General features: G+C 39.4%; 1 protein-coding gene across 2 annotated transcripts in view; it reads left to right on the top strand.

Annotated features, from left to right (window-relative positions):
- Nucleotides 1–17,597, top strand: part of adcy2a (adenylate cyclase 2a) — a 52,340-nt gene that overhangs the window by 16,539 nt on the left and 18,204 nt on the right. For both annotated transcript variants that reach the window (XM_086079428.1, XM_086079429.1), the window contains exons 3-18: nt 2,442–2,603; nt 5,511–5,660; nt 7,478–7,626; nt 7,710–7,821; nt 8,443–8,570; nt 8,883–9,041; nt 11,113–11,245; nt 11,311–11,487; nt 11,575–11,618; nt 11,802–11,882; nt 11,980–12,049; nt 12,184–12,281; nt 12,372–12,456; nt 14,258–14,395; nt 17,144–17,263; nt 17,352–17,536. In XM_086079428.1, coding sequence (XP_085935554.1) covers nt 2,442–2,603; nt 5,511–5,660; nt 7,478–7,626; nt 7,710–7,821; nt 8,443–8,570; nt 8,883–9,041; nt 11,113–11,245; nt 11,311–11,487; nt 11,575–11,618; nt 11,802–11,882; nt 11,980–12,049; nt 12,184–12,281; nt 12,372–12,456; nt 14,258–14,395; nt 17,144–17,263; nt 17,352–17,536 — 1,991 coding nt within the window. The remainder of the gene's footprint in view (nt 1–2,441; nt 2,604–5,510; nt 5,661–7,477; nt 7,627–7,709; nt 7,822–8,442; nt 8,571–8,882; nt 9,042–11,112; nt 11,246–11,310; nt 11,488–11,574; nt 11,619–11,801; nt 11,883–11,979; nt 12,050–12,183; nt 12,282–12,371; nt 12,457–14,257; nt 14,396–17,143; nt 17,264–17,351; nt 17,537–17,597) is intronic.

Genomic DNA, 17,597 nt, shown 5'->3' with positions numbered 1-17,597 from the left:
CCCTGGTAAGGTCTATTCAGGGGTGCTGCAGCTCTACACCCTCGGCAGGGTGCTCGAGGGTGCATGGGAGTTCCGCCCAAACAGTCCACATGTGCTTTGTGGACTTGGAGAAGGCGTTTGACCGTTTCTCTCGAGGAGTCCTGTGGGGGGTGCTTCTGGAGTACGGGGTACCGAGTCCCCTGATACGGGCTGTTCGGTCTCTGTACAACCGATGTCAGTTTGGTCCGCATTGCCTGCAGTAACTCGAATTTCATTTCCAGTGAGGGTTGGACTCCGCCAAGACTGCCCTTTATCACAGATTCTGTTCATAACTTGTATGGACAGAATTTCTGGGCGCAGCCGAAGCGTTGAGGGGGTCCGGTTTGGTGGCCTCAGTATAGCATCTCTGCTTTTTGCAGATGATGTGGTGCTGTTGGCTTCATTAAGCCGTGATCTCCAACTCTCACTGCAGCGGTTCACAGCCTAGTGTGAAGCGGTTGGGATGAAGATCAGCACCTCCAAATCCGGGACCATGGTCCTCAGTCAGAAAATGGTGGCATGCCCTCTCTGGGTCGGGGACTACTACTCCTCCACATTGAGAGGAGCCAGTTGAGGTGGCTCTGGAATCTAGTTCGGATGGCTCCTGGATGCCTCCCTGGAGAGGTGTTCTGGGCATGTCCCCTGAGGACGACCTAGGACACGCTGGAAAGACTGTGTCTCTCAGCTGGCCTTGGAGCACCTTGGGATCCCGCCAGAGGAGCTGGTTGAAGTGGCTGGGGAGAGGGAAGTCCGTGTTTCCCTCCTAAAGCTAAAGCAGCTAAAGCAGCTTTCTATCTATCTGTCTGTCTATCTATCTATCTATCTATCTATCTGTCTCTGTCTCTGTCTCTGTCTCTGTCTCTGTCTCTGTCTCTGTCTCTGTCTCTGTCTCTGTCTCTGTCTCTCTCTCTCTCTCTCTCTCTCTCTCTCTCTCTCTCTCTCTCTCTCTCTCTCTCTCTATATATATATATATATATTCCACTTCAGTTCCCACTATTGTTGATTTCTGAATTTTTAGTGTGAACTACGATTGGTTGTTGCCTCCAGCTCACATGTGGCCCTAATAACGTCAAATGATATGGAAACTGGATGAAATAATGTCAATGCAATAAATAAAAAAAGTATTTCATTCTTTAAAACAAAAATAAATGAAAGGGGACAGAAAGAAGAAAAACTTGTGATATCTGCCTCTAATCAACACACACGAAAGAATAAAAAGAAAAGGTCAACACAAAATAAATGACAGTCTTCTTAGGTTATTTAAAAATGTGATATGGTGTTTCATTTTCAGTTCATCTGCAATGCTTTCAATCTGGCTGCCCCCAACTAGAAAAAGGTTAACTGACAACCTCACTGCAGCCCGAGAGAAACACTGACCTCTTTCTCTCATGCACGCCAGCAGATGATCTGCCTCAACTGTGCACCAGTTACAGGAGGGAGTATTAAAGAGCAGAGCAATGTGTGTGTTCGGAGGTCCTCTAATGTAAAAATGCTAAGCACTCGTCATGTTACATTAGAGGTGCCAGGTTTGAGGTAGAAGTGCTACAACAAACCTTGTGAAACACCTGAGGGTAAACCATTAGTTGAAGCAGAGTCACGGACAAGAAGCAAGAATAGTATAGCAACTCGGGTGCTGCGGGACGGTACAGATGGAGAAAACATAGAGCTTTAAGCGGTGCTAAGCAATGCTGCTGTTGGAACGATATTATTCAGAAATAAGTGGCGAAATAAATACATGCTTCACAAATAGGGAGATAATCTCACAGCAAAAAAAAAAGCATACATTTATTCAGATGTGGTTTCCTTAAGAATGGAGGATTTAAAGTGGATTACATAAATTAGATGTCATTAAATTACACAGAGAAAATCCGCCCTGGTGAATGTACTAAAATATACACCAGAAAAAATATATTATTATTATTATTATTATTATAAATTAATCTAATTTGCTTTCCCCTTTTAATTGGAATAATGAGGGGAGCCGCTTCAATAGGCCGGCAGTCAGCTGCGTTCCCTCCCACAACAGTCCCTCTTCTACCTGCGCTAGTCTGGCTAAATACCAAAAGAAAGAAAGAGAACTTTACCCATGCTTACAGTTGGACTGCGCTTTGGGCTAGACTTGTGCTGGGCATGAAAATAGTGCCCTAAGTGAAACAGAATAAGAATTATCATACATGCTAAACTTAATGAACAGATGTCATACGGGAGTCAGAGGTGTGAGAGCTACACCTGCAAAAAAAATAAAAATGTAATTGTATCAATTGATGTAAGAAATATAAAATGGGTAACTAAGTTAATGTTATATTATTTTTTTCAAGTTTTTTCCTATGATTGTCTTGACATTTCTTCAAGCACATTGATATCTTTAAGATTTATATAAGATGGTTGACTTTTTTGCAAACATTTCATTTCTTTCTCCACAGGTGTCCTTCTTTCTGTTCATTGTTTTTGTGGTTTACACGATGCTGCCATTCTCCATGCGGGATGCCATCATCGCCAGTGTTGTCACCTCTGCCTCGCACACTGCTGTGCTGAGTATCTGCCTGTCCACGACAGCCGAACCTGTAGAACCTGTAGTATGGCAGGTGAGGCTTAAAGTCAGAGACAATTCATACAAATCTTGGAGGCATAAGAGGAAATAGTAGATGGTACAATTTAAATGTATTTATGTACTGCTATTCTCCTGACTGTTGTTGAATAACAATAATTTCATTTTGCAGGTCAATTGAATTTATACTAAGCAGATTGAGATCATCTTGAACTGTCTCAATAACGCCAAATGCTTACTCCAGCTTGTCCTAAAAATACAAAATGAAAGAGATAGATTTAGCTTAGTGATAGACTTGACAATTACTGGCACAGACCCACTTGCAGGTACTCACACTTTGAGTCCAAAGAGAGTGGTCCGTGTGTGTGTGTGTGGGGGGGGGGTTAATTAACTTGAAATCGGGATTACTTAAATCTTTCAGATCGGGCGAAGCAGTTCAGAATGAACAAAGATGTCTCACAAAGGTCGGCTATTAAGTTCTTGAAATTTGTGTTCGTTGTTGAGTCTCACCAGGTTGATTTACGAGAACATGAATGACAACATTGACTGCCATCGTAACTTTGCAAAGCTCATTGAATTTGATCAAAATGGCCCATTTAAGACTATGATTTATCTTATTTTATAAAATAAAAAAAACACATGCGACCAACTAGCAATTAGAAAAATATAATTCAGCTTTCGTGCATAATGGTGATGCAGTAAAATCCTTTATGGGTCCAGTAAATGCCAGTAAATGCACGCCGTGTGTCATCCTTTTACAACCATCACTGAGATTTTATGGGTAATCTGACAAATTAAGAGATGTATTTATAGCAATGTGCTGAATTCAAACTGGACTGCGTGTCTGTTAGCTCCGTGCAACATGCACAAATCCGCTCGGAATTGCACATGTATGATTTGGTTGGCAAGATAACAGCATAAAGACCTTGGTCGTTCTCCAAAAGTCTTTGGATCTCGATCCTTTCATCCCTCAATGATCCCTATTGAGATCAGCACAGATTATATTTTGTAAAGTAAGAAATTTCGAAAAGAAACTCAACTATTTATATATATATATATATATATCACAATTTAACCAAATTTAGTGTTTTGATGCAATTCAAAAAGTTGAAAGGAGACGTATCTCATAGTATTGTTTGAGGATGGGCGAGTACAGATACCAGGTATCAGTATCAGGCCAATACCCAACCTTATTGCAAGGCATCGATACTCGTGACGGCAGCCGATACCAGTATCGGCCACCCACCCGCCATTTATGATCATAAAACTAGAATTTGAAATTAAAAGAATAGAACGTTTTCATGAAATTTTATGGAAAAATTATACATTGGATATAGGTCTTTCTTTAAAATTATCTCGGATCTCACGCGGCTTCGTCTGTCCTTCCTTCCTTTTCTCGGTCTCTCCGTTGGTCTCTTGAGGCCTCCCTGATTTTATGTTTTTTGGATTTGTTGGGGTCTGGATGTTTCTTGGGCTGGGGAGGAGTTCTGGTGGGGGGTGTCTGGTCGGTGCTGGATTTCACCTTCCTTGGTTTTCTTCGGTCCCCTCGGGTCTCCTGGTGTTCGATTTAGGTGAACGGTATGAGATTTTTTTTTCTAATAGGTTTTCTGGTGAGCTAACAAACACACGCACGCACGCACGCACGCACACACACATACTCACCCACACACACACACACACAAAAAAATGTATGTATGTATGTATGTATATATGTATATATGTATGTATATATGTGTATATATATATATATATATATATTTAAAAAAAAAAAAAAAAAAAAAAAAAAAAAGAGCAATGATGATGACATTTCCGAATGAACAATACTGAGCTCTTAAAAAGAAAAAAAAAAAAAAAAAAAAAAAAGTACTCGTTCTGGTATTGGTCTGAAAAAAAGTGGTATCAAACATCCCTAGTATTGCTAATTTGTTGAGATCTCTTACCAACTGACGATTGTTTGAACCTAAAACTAAATCTTGAAAGAAGAAATCACATTTAATGATTTTAGATCTACACAGCTGAATAATATGCAAAAAATCTCAAAGCATGTTGTTAAATGGTTTAGATTTTTAAAGCGTACATTGATTATATTGATGTCGATAGAAAGAAATTCAAATTCAGACTGCTCTTAAATGAATTTAGCACCTGACTTTAAAGGCCAACTAAAGATGCTTCGAAATGAATAATCAAAAGTTACAACATGTTCTTTGTGTTATGCTCACATTTGTAAGGAACAAAGGTTCCGAGGCAAGCAAGTTGTCGTCAAGGTGTTTGGGCTTTTGTTTTCGCTCCAACAGCAACCTCAACATAAATTAGACATGACTGGTTTCGCAACACAAAGGTGTCAAGGAGAGACCATGACACACTTTGTTGCTAAGACACTGGTGACCTATTTGAAAACAGAATATTTCTTCTGCATCAAGATTTCATTGTGCTATGGATAAACATCCATAAGAGAGTAGGGGGCGAGATAGTCATGCATTGTGATGTTATTCATCAATGTTGTCTATGGTTACTACCTCATCACAATAGATGCCCACCTGCTATGGCTTGATGAATTCATTGAGTTACTTTTATTGCACTTGTCTCATGATTTAAATATCAACGTCACAGTTTGTGCTGTTTCATGATTCAGAGTTCTCAGAATGTTTTCTGGGAACTCTGAATCATTAAAGATGAGAAACTATTTTTTAAGTAGCATATTTGTAGTGAGAGGGAAAATGGCTTCCTGTCATTATCTGTTAAATTGTGGCATAACGTTGCTGTCCTGTGAAAAGCACTTATGTCCATTTATGTCCTTTTTATGTTTTTTTGGATGTCTGTATTTAGTTTTTTTTTTTTTAAATGGACATAAGTGTTTTTCACCTGACAGTGCCAATAAGAAAACTGTTGATAACACACAAGCTGTTCAAAAACCCTGACATTTGTTTTTGTCCTGATTTTTCAGATTTTGGCCAACATCATCATTTTCATGTGTGGCAACATGGCAGGGGCGTACCACAAGCACCTGATGGAGTTGGCGCTCAAACAGACTTATCAGGACACCTGCAACTGCATCAAATCCCCCATTAAACTGGAATTTGAAAAGAGACAGCAGGTAACAGAGTCAATATGTATTCAGTGGAAAAAAAACCTCACAAATTTGCGACTTTATAAAGTGGCAAATTTTCGAGTTTAGAAAGTGACAAATTTGTGAGCTTATAAAGTGGAAAATTTGTGAGAAAAAAACTTACGAGAAACACACGTAGCGTACTACTCGGATGTTTGTGCTAATACTTTTCGGTCGGGTTTTCAAATAAGGAGATAGAAATGTCTTTAACCATATCATGTTAGCATGTAGCATGTAAGTATTTGCACTTTGAATTCAAATCATTGGATACTGACAACGACAAAGACGCCTCGCTTTGCGAAAGTCCACACCCGAACAATCAAGCATGTATTTTTACTTGTACATTTATGTTTCCAGAATTATTATTATTTGATCTCCGTCGTTCACTTGCATTTACCTAAAGTATGCTAACTTCTGATTGGTTAGTGTTAGGCAGCTGATAGGGGATCAGGAAGTGTTGTCGCTCTAGCTGCCGTGTATGACGAGTAAAGTTTAAATTAAGAAAGAATCAGTCTCTATCCTGTCTTTTTATTTTTATAAACAGTGTCCCATTAACCACCAACAAATCCTCTTATTAGACTATAGCTGCGCTTTGTGTATTTCTCGTAAGTTTTTTTCGCGCAAATTTGCCACTTTATAAACTCGCAAATTTACGAGTTTTTTTTCTCTCCCCACTTCATAAACTCGCAGATTTATGAGTTATTTTTCTCGGAATATTGCCCCCGCCCTCTAAAAAAAATATTCATGCGTGGCCCTAATATGCCGTTGTATACATTTATGGTGTTTACCAAAATACTTTTTTGCATTGATAAACAATTTTCTTGCTGGATATTTGCCATTTACAAATATACCATCTTCTATGCACAATGTGGACTGTTTCTGTGTGGAGCAGTAAATATTTGATGTTTCTTTTTTCTTTGGGCCACTGCTAGGGTCTTACAAAGTTGAGCTTTTTTTCTTCTTCTTGCCTGGTCAATCCAGTTTGTGCTGTTACATTTAAAGCTTCAACTTGGCCTGGGTGGGTTATGGCTGCCTGCAAGCGGTGTTTAGCAATAACCACAATGCAGAGTGCAGACACACACATGCTCTTTTGTGCTCGGTGGACTCATAATAGATGCTGTTTGCGTCGTGCTTCCATCCAAAGTGTCAAATAGTGAGAGTGTGCTTTTGGAATCAGTAGTCCAAGGGGGACTATGTGAGTCATCATTAAATTCAGTTACGTTTGTTGAACAGCCTCCATGGGGCTCTCCTTCATGCAGCAGGTAGTGGCAATAACACTGGGGAGTGTGACATTGGCTTACACTTTTACTGCAGTGAGCAATGAAATGATGACCATTGCCAGATTTTCTATCATTAATCACATTGTTGATTTGGACGCCAAGCTGACATAAAATATTGTCCCAATAATTCTGCACTGCAACAAGTTTTTATTTTTTTTTAAGTCCTTTGTATTGAGCAGTTGAGTCAGCACAATTGAATCCCTCACCTCGAATCAATATAGTAATAAAGTCAGTCATCTTGCTTTTATTTTGTTTTTTATTAACGGATGTCCTGGCAACCAGTTCAGCCGGCTGGGATAGGATCCAGCACCCCTGCGACCCCTGTGAGGATTAAGTGGTTAAGAAAATGAATGGATGGATTAACTGATGTCATGAAATTTGTGTTTGGTTTAATTGCTAACAAACTGTGCACAATATGTGAGAAAATTGTCATTAAATTTGTCTTCATAGGAAATAATTCATTGTTTTAATCACAATATTTCACCACAGTCATTAACAGAGTTTGACTTTTTGTTGTCTCATCAGGAGCGTCTGCTGTTGTCCCTGCTGCCAGCACACATTGCCCGTGTGATGAAAGCAGAGATCATCCAGAGACTAAAAGGACCAAATTTTGGTCAGATCGAGAACACTAACAATTTTCACAACCTCTATGTTCAGAGACATACTAATGTCAGGCACGTGTTATTAATTAATTTAATGCAGTCTCCTGAAGTGTAATTTCTTAAATATATTAATTATTGTATGTTTCTTTTTGTAGCATACTGTATGCTGATATTGTTGGATTTACACGCCTTGCCAGTGACTGCTCACCTGGCGAGCTGGTGCACATGCTAAATGAATTGTTTGGCAAATTTGACCAAATTGCCAAGGTAATAATTCATCATTTAACTCTCACTATGATTGAATAACAAAGTTAATGTAATTGGTGAATACATTTAGCAAAGTAGGCTACATTGTTATTTTTTTGTTACCATCCTTTTTTATTTAGACATGCGTATTTGTGTTTACGAGGCATATTAAGGCATATCATTCACTCTCAGCCATTTTCACTGAAGCAACCCCCTTTGCTCCCTCCCTTTGCTATAAAAACATGGAACCTACCAAAAGAAAGATTAGGAAAAAAAAAATATATATATTTGTATCTGTTTCTGTTTTGCAGCAATTAGCATTAGAATATAGCTAAGTTTCATTATTCACAAACCTGTTGAAAACACTGGGGAATACTGTAAAGCTTTTTGCAACATGCCCCTGGTTGTTCTCTTATACACTGCTGACCGTTTTTTGTAATAACTACCATTGCTGTGAGCAACCTCTTCAGGTCAGAGGCTGCATCAAAGCTTTCTGTATGCTCTAGCATAAAGAAACACATTTTTGGGACTATTGTAATATTTAAAATAGAACGTTATATACGTTTTGGGGAGCAAATTAGTACATTTTACAAGGCTCAGTGTGGGGATTTTCTTACCCTGTGCTTCATCTTTTGTACGCAGGAAAATGAATGTATGCGGATAAAAATCCTTGGTGACTGTTACTATTGTGTATCTGGCCTACCGGAATCTCTACCAAATCACGCCAAGAATTGTGTCAAAATGGGCCTGGACATGTGTGAGGCCATCAAGTAAGTCACATGTCTGACGAGAAGTACTCCCATTATTCATGAGTATTTAAATTAAGAATCTTAGTCAACCACTAATGATTGATAGCAGCTTAACAATTGCTTCATTACAAGATGTGTTGTCTTCATTAAAAGATCCCTCACACAATCCTGATAATCAGTCGTAATTATATCTACATGGTGTGCAAATAAGTCGTGCACTTAGTCTTGGTTGCCTCTACATGGCTTATATATTTTTTTAAACACAATGGATCGTTTGGATGTTGATTTTGTTCCCTCCTCCACAGTTATAAGTGTGGTTTTGATGCATGACAGGAAAGTGCGTGATGCCACAGGGGTTGACATCAATATGCGTGTTGGCGTGCATTCAGGGAACGTTCTGTGCGGGGTCATCGGACTTCAGAAATGGCAGTATGATGTTTGGTCACATGATGTCACGCTGGCCAACCACATGGAAGCAGGAGGTGTGCCAGGGTGAGTGAAAATAGGCACAAACACAGGAAGTTTCAGTTCATCACTTTGTGTATTTATAACACCAAAGAGCTAAAAAGGCCCTGCTAGCTTAATGCTAGCATACAGTGGAAAACACCACTGACATGCTAACAATTATCAATGATAGTTGTGGTTTTGGAACCTCAAAAGCATTAAAAAAAAAAAAAAGTAATACAAAGGGCCTCATTCACATACAAAAAATAAGATAAAAACAATAAATTAATCAAAATTGCGAGAATGCAAGTTTGCTAGAGGTCAAAATGAGTTTTGAGGACCAAAATAAAAAACAATTTATTTTGGTTGCTTACTTTCGCCTCAAACTCTTTCAGGTCGGAACTGGAAGAAAACAACTCGGATAAATTCGACTTACGATCATCCTCGAATGCAGCATAAGCAGCTTAGGTGGCGGTCATTTTGCCACTTGCTATTGACTTAACCCCTTCAGACTCACATTTTTTTCTGCTGGGCATTTTTTTAAACTTTTTTTTATTTTTTTACTAATTTTGACTCTTTTCCCACATAAGAACATGGGAATTTTTTTTGGGGGGGGGGGTTATCTCATGTTTTTATTTGTTATAGTGGATGCCAGGATAATTTGGCTGTAATGTGTTGTAAATTTACCAAGCTTGACATGAACATCATGCAAATCAACTTTATTGTGATTGAATAGCTAGGATACAATCATGAACCAGAAGTGTTAACATCATCCAAATTACCGGTTTTATTGGTTTAGACATGCAAATATGTGTAACTGCAATCATCTAGGTGGCACGGTGGCTGACTGGTTAGCACGTCGGCCTCCCAGTGCAAAGGTTGTGAGATCAAGTCCGGGCTTCGGCCTTCCTGGGTGGAGTTTGCATGTTCTCCCCGTGCTTGCGTGGGTTTTCTCCGGGTACTCCGGTTTCCTCCCACATTCCAAAAACATGCATGGCAGGTGAATTGGACACTCCAAATTGTCCATAGGTGTGATTGTGAGTATGGTTGTTTGTCTCTGTGTGCCCTGCGATTGGCTGGCAACCAGTACAGGGTGTACCCCGCCTACTGCCCGAAGCCAGCTGGGATAGGCTCCAGCAACCCCCGCGACCCTTGTGAGGACAAGCGGTACAGAAAATGGATGGATGCAATCATCTATTGGTCTGAAGGGACATCACAGAGCGTTCATGAATAAGAAAACAGGTGAGCAGTGATTGCTCGTTACCTGAGCCCCTAGGCACTGTGATGTCATTTTCAGTCAAGAGCAAGTGGCAAAATGGCCGCCCCTTGAGATGGATAAAAACGTGTGGATTTTGCCAATTATTTCATATTCAACAAACGCAATATTAATCAGAATTTATCATGTTTAGACTAGTGACAGATAGGACATGTAATTCTAAAGAGATTTAGAATTTGAAATTTGCTGTTTTGTTAATGCCTAATTTGTTACGGCGATGAGAAGGAATTCCACTTCATCTCATTCTTGATGTAAAAGTGTTTGCAGGAAAGGATAACAATATTCATTAGTAGGGGTGTGCCAAAAAATAAATTCTCATAAGAATCGCGATTCTCATTTACTACGATTCAGAATCTATTTTAAATGTCCCCAAATCGATTTTATTTAAATTATTTTATACTGTCTTGCCTTTGTCTGTGTGCCTTTATTTGGAGCGCTGTTCATGTTGTACCCGATTTGGCCACTTAGGGGCAGTGTGGTTCCACGCGGTCTGATACACTGTTAAGTTGTAGCCACATTAGAGAGTAGAAGGAAAAAGTCCCGATCAAGTTATTCAAATAAAAGTTGTTTTTTTGCAGTGTGGAGCCGTTCTTTTGAGTGATAAAAGTGCCGCGAGTACCGCGCTAATTAGCATTAGGGAGTCAGACTGGAGTAGATCGTGACAATACCTTGTACATCTATAGATCGAAATAAAAATCATTGTCAATCAAATCATTTCAAATCGAAAATTGATTCTGAATCGAATCGCAGACCCAAAAATTGGAATCGAATCGAGAGACATTCAAAGATTCCCACCCCTATTCATTAGTATTCCCATATAACTGCTTCAATTGGTAATTCCAGGCGAGTCCACATCACATCAGAGACACTCGAGCATCTAAATGCAGCCTATAAAGTAGAAGATGGGGATGGGCAGGAGAGAGACCCTTACCTCAAGGAGCATGGAGTCGTCACATATTTGGTGATTAACCCAAAGGTAATGAAGCATTTAAGGATGAAATAAAATGCAGAAAAAGTTCCACAGCGTCTTTCTTTGTTCAGGTGGAGCGCCGCAGCCCGCAGCATCACTACAGGCCAAGACACACTCTGGACGGAGCCAAGATGAGAGCCTCTGTTCGGATGACCCGCTACCTGGAGTCTTGGGGGGCAGCCAAGCCTTTCGCCAACCTGCACCACAGGGACAGCATGAGCAATGAGAACGGCAAGATCAACACAGCTGTGTGTAACTTTCCCCACGTTTACTATTTATTTGCTGTCATTTGAAGTGATGGGTTTGTAATCTCTTCAATTCCATCTTCCGTCTAGGACGTGCCGATGGGACAGTATCATTTCCCGAGGAGATCTGTAAGGCAAGCTACTTGTTTCGCTATTCCGGGATCATTTACTTTGGGAGGATTATCGCCGTCCCTTGACAGTACAGTGACAGACGACAAGATTTTGAATAACTCTTGACTTGTGCTGAAGGCTTTGACGCGCATGACTAATCGTGTGCCAAATTAAAATGTTCGGTCTTCTCTCGCTCTTGTTAAAAGGACAAAGTCTCAGAAGAAGCGGTTTGAGGAGGAATTTAATGAGAGAATGATCAAGACCTTTGATGGCATAACTTCACAAAAGTAAGGGTAATTGTATGACTGCAGCATGTATTTTAATATTCCTGAATGTGAAACTTATGCAAGTTATGTCCAAATTGACTGGCTTGTGTGCTTCTAGGCAGTGGCTCAAGTCCGAGGACATCCAAAGAATATCGTTGTTCTTTCATAATAAATCCCTGGAAAAGGAGGTAAGAAGTAGTAATGTTGCAACATACTGTCTAATAATGTAATAATGTATTTGTAATCAACCTTTTGGGGGGGGAAACATACACATGAGTATTCAAGGTCCTTTTGTTAAAACTCTCCCTTTTTATATTTTTAGTACAGAACAACGATCTTACCAGCCTTCAAATACTACGTCACCTGCGCCTGTCTCATCTTTTCCTGCATTTTCATCGTGCAGATACTCGTCTTACCAAAGTACGTGCATTTGGTTATAACGGTAACTAAACAGCAGTGTGAAAATTCATTTGGTAACAAATGATCCCAATTTACATGTTATCTTTTCAGGACAGCAGTCTTAGGGATATCTTTTGGGATGGCATTCGTTTTCCTCTCCTTGATTGTCTTCATTTGTTTCATTGGACACTTCCTGGTGAGTGACACGTTATTCTGTGAAAATCAATTCTTGCAACGGCGTCAATTTTAGTCTCTCCCTTGTTTATCCTATAATGGGACTCTTTTGTATTTAATTGGCTGCTTGATGCCACATAATGTACCTTACGAGCACAGATGCTTTGTGTGTGTTTTTTCATGTATTATTTTTTGCCCAACATGATCCCCATTGTAGCAATTTGTAAGTGGTGTAGTGGGCAGCCCTGTGAAAATAGTGGTTAGCAGGTCTGAAGCACAATTCTGAGGTTATTTGGCTACTCTGGCTACCTCGCATATTTAAAAAACATGCATGTATGGTAGACTCTAAAATTGTCCATAGGCGTGTAAATGTGATGTGAATAATGCTTGCTTTACTATATTTGTTTTATGTTTGGTTGGCGAAAAGTCCAGGAAGCACCCAGAGACCCTAATGAGGATCAGAGTAGAAAACTGATTTATAAACATTGCTGTAATATTTTCAGTATTTCATATTTTAAATATGGTGGTGCCTTTATCAGGAATCATGTTTCCTCCATGAAATGAATGGAAATGCTATTAATTCGTTCCAGCCTCCCCCCCAATTTTTTTTTATAATGTCTATTTAATAAGGAAAATAGCAATCTCTATCATACTTTACAAGAACATATAATAATAATAATAATGATAATAATAATAACGATTTAATTTGTTAGCCTGTCTGTAGCATTTTTCATTATGCGTTAGCATTAAGCTAGCCGACCTTAAAGCAAAGTTTTGTTTTAAATACATATTTTGTATTTATCGTCGTTTTATGTTTAGTTTGATGGTAAACATTCCCTGTGAATGGCTTTAAATAGCTTGAAACTTCTTTTTGAAATACTTTTTTTCATTATGCCTAACTGCTGCTTGTTGTGATGTGATCTAAATTGAGTTCATTCCATGCACAGCTTGTATCTTGAGTTATTGCTCACAAGCAAAAAAGAAAAAAAAAAGTCAAATGATAGCTCCTATCTTGAAGTCTCTCAAAGTACAACTGTATTGTGATTCGACATACTTGTTTGTGTATGTACAGGATTAAAATGGAGGTAGATGGGCTGAATGGATTATGAAGTAAACAATGTAGAGCATACTAGCCATAAAAAAAATGGGGGGTGTTTTGTGGTAGATACTGCTAGTGTATATAGAAAGGTCAAGAGAGTAATTTAAATTTAAATGACTTCAAATCCCCTTAAAGCAGCACTGGCATTTTGACTATGTATACTAATGATCATTCATGGATCTATCCCTTTCTTGCATATGCATATTCAATTCATGCCAATTTGAAGGTATGCTTTATATGAAAAAAGCCTTGTAATCAGAACAATAACAACAACAAAGAATTCCTTGGTTGCGTCATTCAGTCTGCAATTCTTATTCATACGGAATGTACATCCCTGAGCTTTTGAAATGCCTGAGTTGCTGGAGTGCTCAGATGTTGCTTTGAGAGCGATTTGAGCACTGAGTGACATTGGGTTATCATGAAAGCCATTCACCTTTAAAGCAGTGCTATAAATACGGGAAACACTGTATGCTCTTTTCTCTTTCGTCGTTTCACATGATTACAAAAAAAAGTAAATCAAATACAAAGCACAAATAATGCAAGGGGATTTTTAATAATATGAATGAATCGATTGCACTGTTGTCGTCGCGAAGGATTTCAAAATAAATTTAAAACTGAACTGAATGAGTTATATCAATACATAATCATCCAAGATCAATGCAACATGAATACATGTATGTTTAAATATGATATGCTCATAATGTACGTACTCGTATTCCTGCAGCACTGCAGCAAAAGCGCCCCCACTTCGTGGATGTGGCTGCTAAGGTCCTCCGTCATTATTGCCAACAAACCATGGCCCCGAATCACACTCACCTTGACAACGACAGCGCTCATACTCACTATGGCAGTCTTCAACATGGTAAGTGGACTGCTGTGATAGAATGGAAACTAATTCGTTTCGGGAATGATGTACAGTATGACAAGCCTGCAGATCACACACCCCAAACTAGTTACAGTGTAATTCATAGGTCACAGGCTTCAATTTATGACATGTTTTAAGGTTGTCTATAGTGGCATTCTGCCTCAGATGTGTTCATTTTGATTTGTACTGATGATTTGATTTATTATGGATTTATGATATTATTATATTTGTACAAAATACAGTGATGACCAACTGACATCATCATCTGTTACTTTGTTTGAAAACATGCTGAAATGATCTGTGATGTGCCTGATGAATGATCAGTTGTGAAACTTGCACATCTTGTTTCTTGTTATTAAGTTTTTGGGGGTGGTATACTCAACATTTTACACCCAGTGGAGTTAATTGCAATACACTCAAAAGTGATCAAACACCAGCGTTAAGTGTACCGGTAGTTTAGCAGAGTTAACATTTTAACACTGACTCTAGTGTAGAGTACTATTAACATTACTATTCTAACATAATACAGTGTTGGGGTAACACACATTCAGTGTAAAAAAGGCACACTTATCCAGTGTTACATTTTGCACTGTCAGGGTTTATTTAACACAACAATACATTGATAACTTTAATCTTTTAGTTATGGTTAGCGTTAAAGTTTTAACCTTTACTAATTGGGACAGAAAAAAGGGCAGTAAAATAAATTAAGGGCGTACTCACACTAGGGCCATTTCTTCCATACTGTACTGAAACCTGATTGCTCGCTATATACGTCGCACGTACGTATGTGACGTCATGGTTACGTTTCGTGCGGCGACTACTTGCCGCGGCTGTGCGCATGTGCTGCCAACAACCGTACCGTTCTCTGGCCCACCTCTCCCAATCGTGCTAAACTGAGGATCCGAACCGTACTCAGGCGCGGATCGATTGCGTTCACACTACCGGACTCTAGCAGCAAGCGTGCTTGAGCATGGTACAATGGCCCTAGTGTGAGTGCGTCCTAAGACATTAAAAAATGAAAGCAAAAGTGTCAAATCCAGGTCCAGAAATTAAAAACCCTGCCACAGGTTGGCTTTAGCCCCTTGTGCTAGCTAGCTATCTCCCTAGCAGGTAAATGAACACCCGGGGAGCTAGCTAGGGAGCTCGCTAGCTAGCACACTGGGCTAAAGCCAAACTGTGGCAGGGTTTTTACTTTCTGGACTTGGATTTGTCACCTCTGTCCTGTTGTGATAAAGTGGTCTTATCTTGTCATGCTTCAGTTCAAGACCTGGAACCAATGAAGATATAAAGGCCAGGTCCTAATTCTGACCAACTATAACAAATAAAATGGGACAAAGTATGCAAACCGGGCATCATGCAAATTATTACCACTTCCAACACTTGTGGCTGTCCTTTTGCCTGTATTTTGAAGCAAAATATTGTAATTTTACAATCTCTGAAAAATGAGAGAAGCATAGTACTTAATCTAGATTATTTTTAATTTTTTTCCCTGTAAAAAGACCAGAGTAGGACAATTAAGATGGTGGTTGATAAAAAATGAAATATTAGCCTGTGGTTGCAATAGTGTGATAAAGCACAATATTGGCAGCGTGAATTAGACCTTTCCACAAATTGTTTCCGGAAGATCGTAATCTTGTTTTGTGCCTGTCATGGGTCAGTCGCTCAGGGCAGTTGAACGAAATTAACTTGGCTTTGTTTGCTTGTGCAGCCAATTCTTATTTTTCTCCTTGTTCAAGCCCATCGCTCGTCAAATCAGCTGGGATAGCTTGCAGCCCCTCTGTGACTTTGAACAGCCATTTAGAAAATGTATGGATGGCTAAAAAAAACGATTCAGTGTGTTAATGTACACTTGTATGTATGTTTTTACACAGTTACTGTTTGTAGTGTTGTGCTCAAGACCACACTGTACGAGACCAAGACTTGCCCAAGACCAGAAGTTACTTAGACCAAGACAAGACTAAATGTACTATTTTTGTAGACAGGTGTAGACTGCGCTATGCCATGCTCGGCATTCCTGCCTCCGAGGGTGTTTTCAATTCCACCTGGCAATTTGGTGGCAGAAAGTAGACTAGGCCTTAGACCAGTGGTGAGCAAACTCGGTCCTCGAGTGCCGGAATCCTGCAGGTTTTGGATGTTTCCCTTCACCAACACAGCGGGTATATGATCAGCTCATCAGCAAGCTCTGCATAAGTCTGATAAGAATCCTGTTGATTGGAATCAGCTTGTGTTGGAAGAGGGAAATCTCCAAAACCTGCTGGACTCCGGCCCTCGAGGACTGAGTTTGCCCAGCCCTACCATGTCTAAGTTGTGGTGCAACATGATTTTGATGGTTTTGATCAAAGCACAAGCAGATAGATTTTGCGCTCCGCTGATATGTGTGGAGCAAGTCATTGTATTTCATTTATAATGTTAGTGCAGTTTACTGCAAGTTATGGCTTAACACACTTCCTGTGTTTTATCCAGGTTGTTAGTAATCCACTTTGTATCTGTGACTACTCAAGAGTTGAGTGCTCGTACTGGTATCTGGAATAAAAAAAAAAAAAGGGGGGTATCGAACATACCTAGTATGTAAGTCTGATCACAAAACAAGACTTTCGGGAGTCGAGTCTGAGACCAAGGCCTTCAGAATGTGGTCTTGAGGCCAACACCGGTCTCAAATGTTTTTAAGAACCGTTTAAACAATGTATTCATCAGGTCAAGTGAATGGTATTGTTCTTCTGTTCTTTTCTTTGCCTATTGCTCTAGTTCTTTTTGGACGACAATGTGTTGCCTCCAGTTGCTGTCAACAGTTCGTCCAATGAAACACAGCTTTACCCAGACAGACAACCAGCTGACTTTACAGGCAAAAACAACTTCTACCTTCCTGTAAGAGAAAAGTTAAATTAGATAGTTGTTGCTTTTCAACCACATTTATTTTGAATACCTCTTCAAATGTTCTTGTCTATCTGTCTAGTATTTAATTTACAGCTGCATCCTGGGCCTGATCTCTTGCTCTGTGTTCCTGAGGATAAACTATGAACTGAAAATGATAACCATGTTGACAGCTGTGGTGGTTTACAACATCATCATTCTCCAAACACACGCTTCCCTGTTGGATGAATATAGCAAATTCCTGTACAAATCCGAAAGCCTAGACAGGTATGTGTGTGATGACAAAAACATTTTATTGTTCAGAATGAGTGAGAGAATTTGTGAAGGA

This window comes from Leptonotus elevatus, chromosome 6 (assembly GCF_054856555.1).
Source record: "Leptonotus elevatus isolate MCC_2025b chromosome 6, RoL_Lele_1.0, whole genome shotgun sequence".
Classification (NCBI taxonomy): Eukaryota; Metazoa; Chordata; class Actinopteri; order Syngnathiformes; family Syngnathidae; genus Leptonotus; species Leptonotus elevatus.
This window is presented reverse-complemented; position numbering and strand designations above follow the sequence as displayed.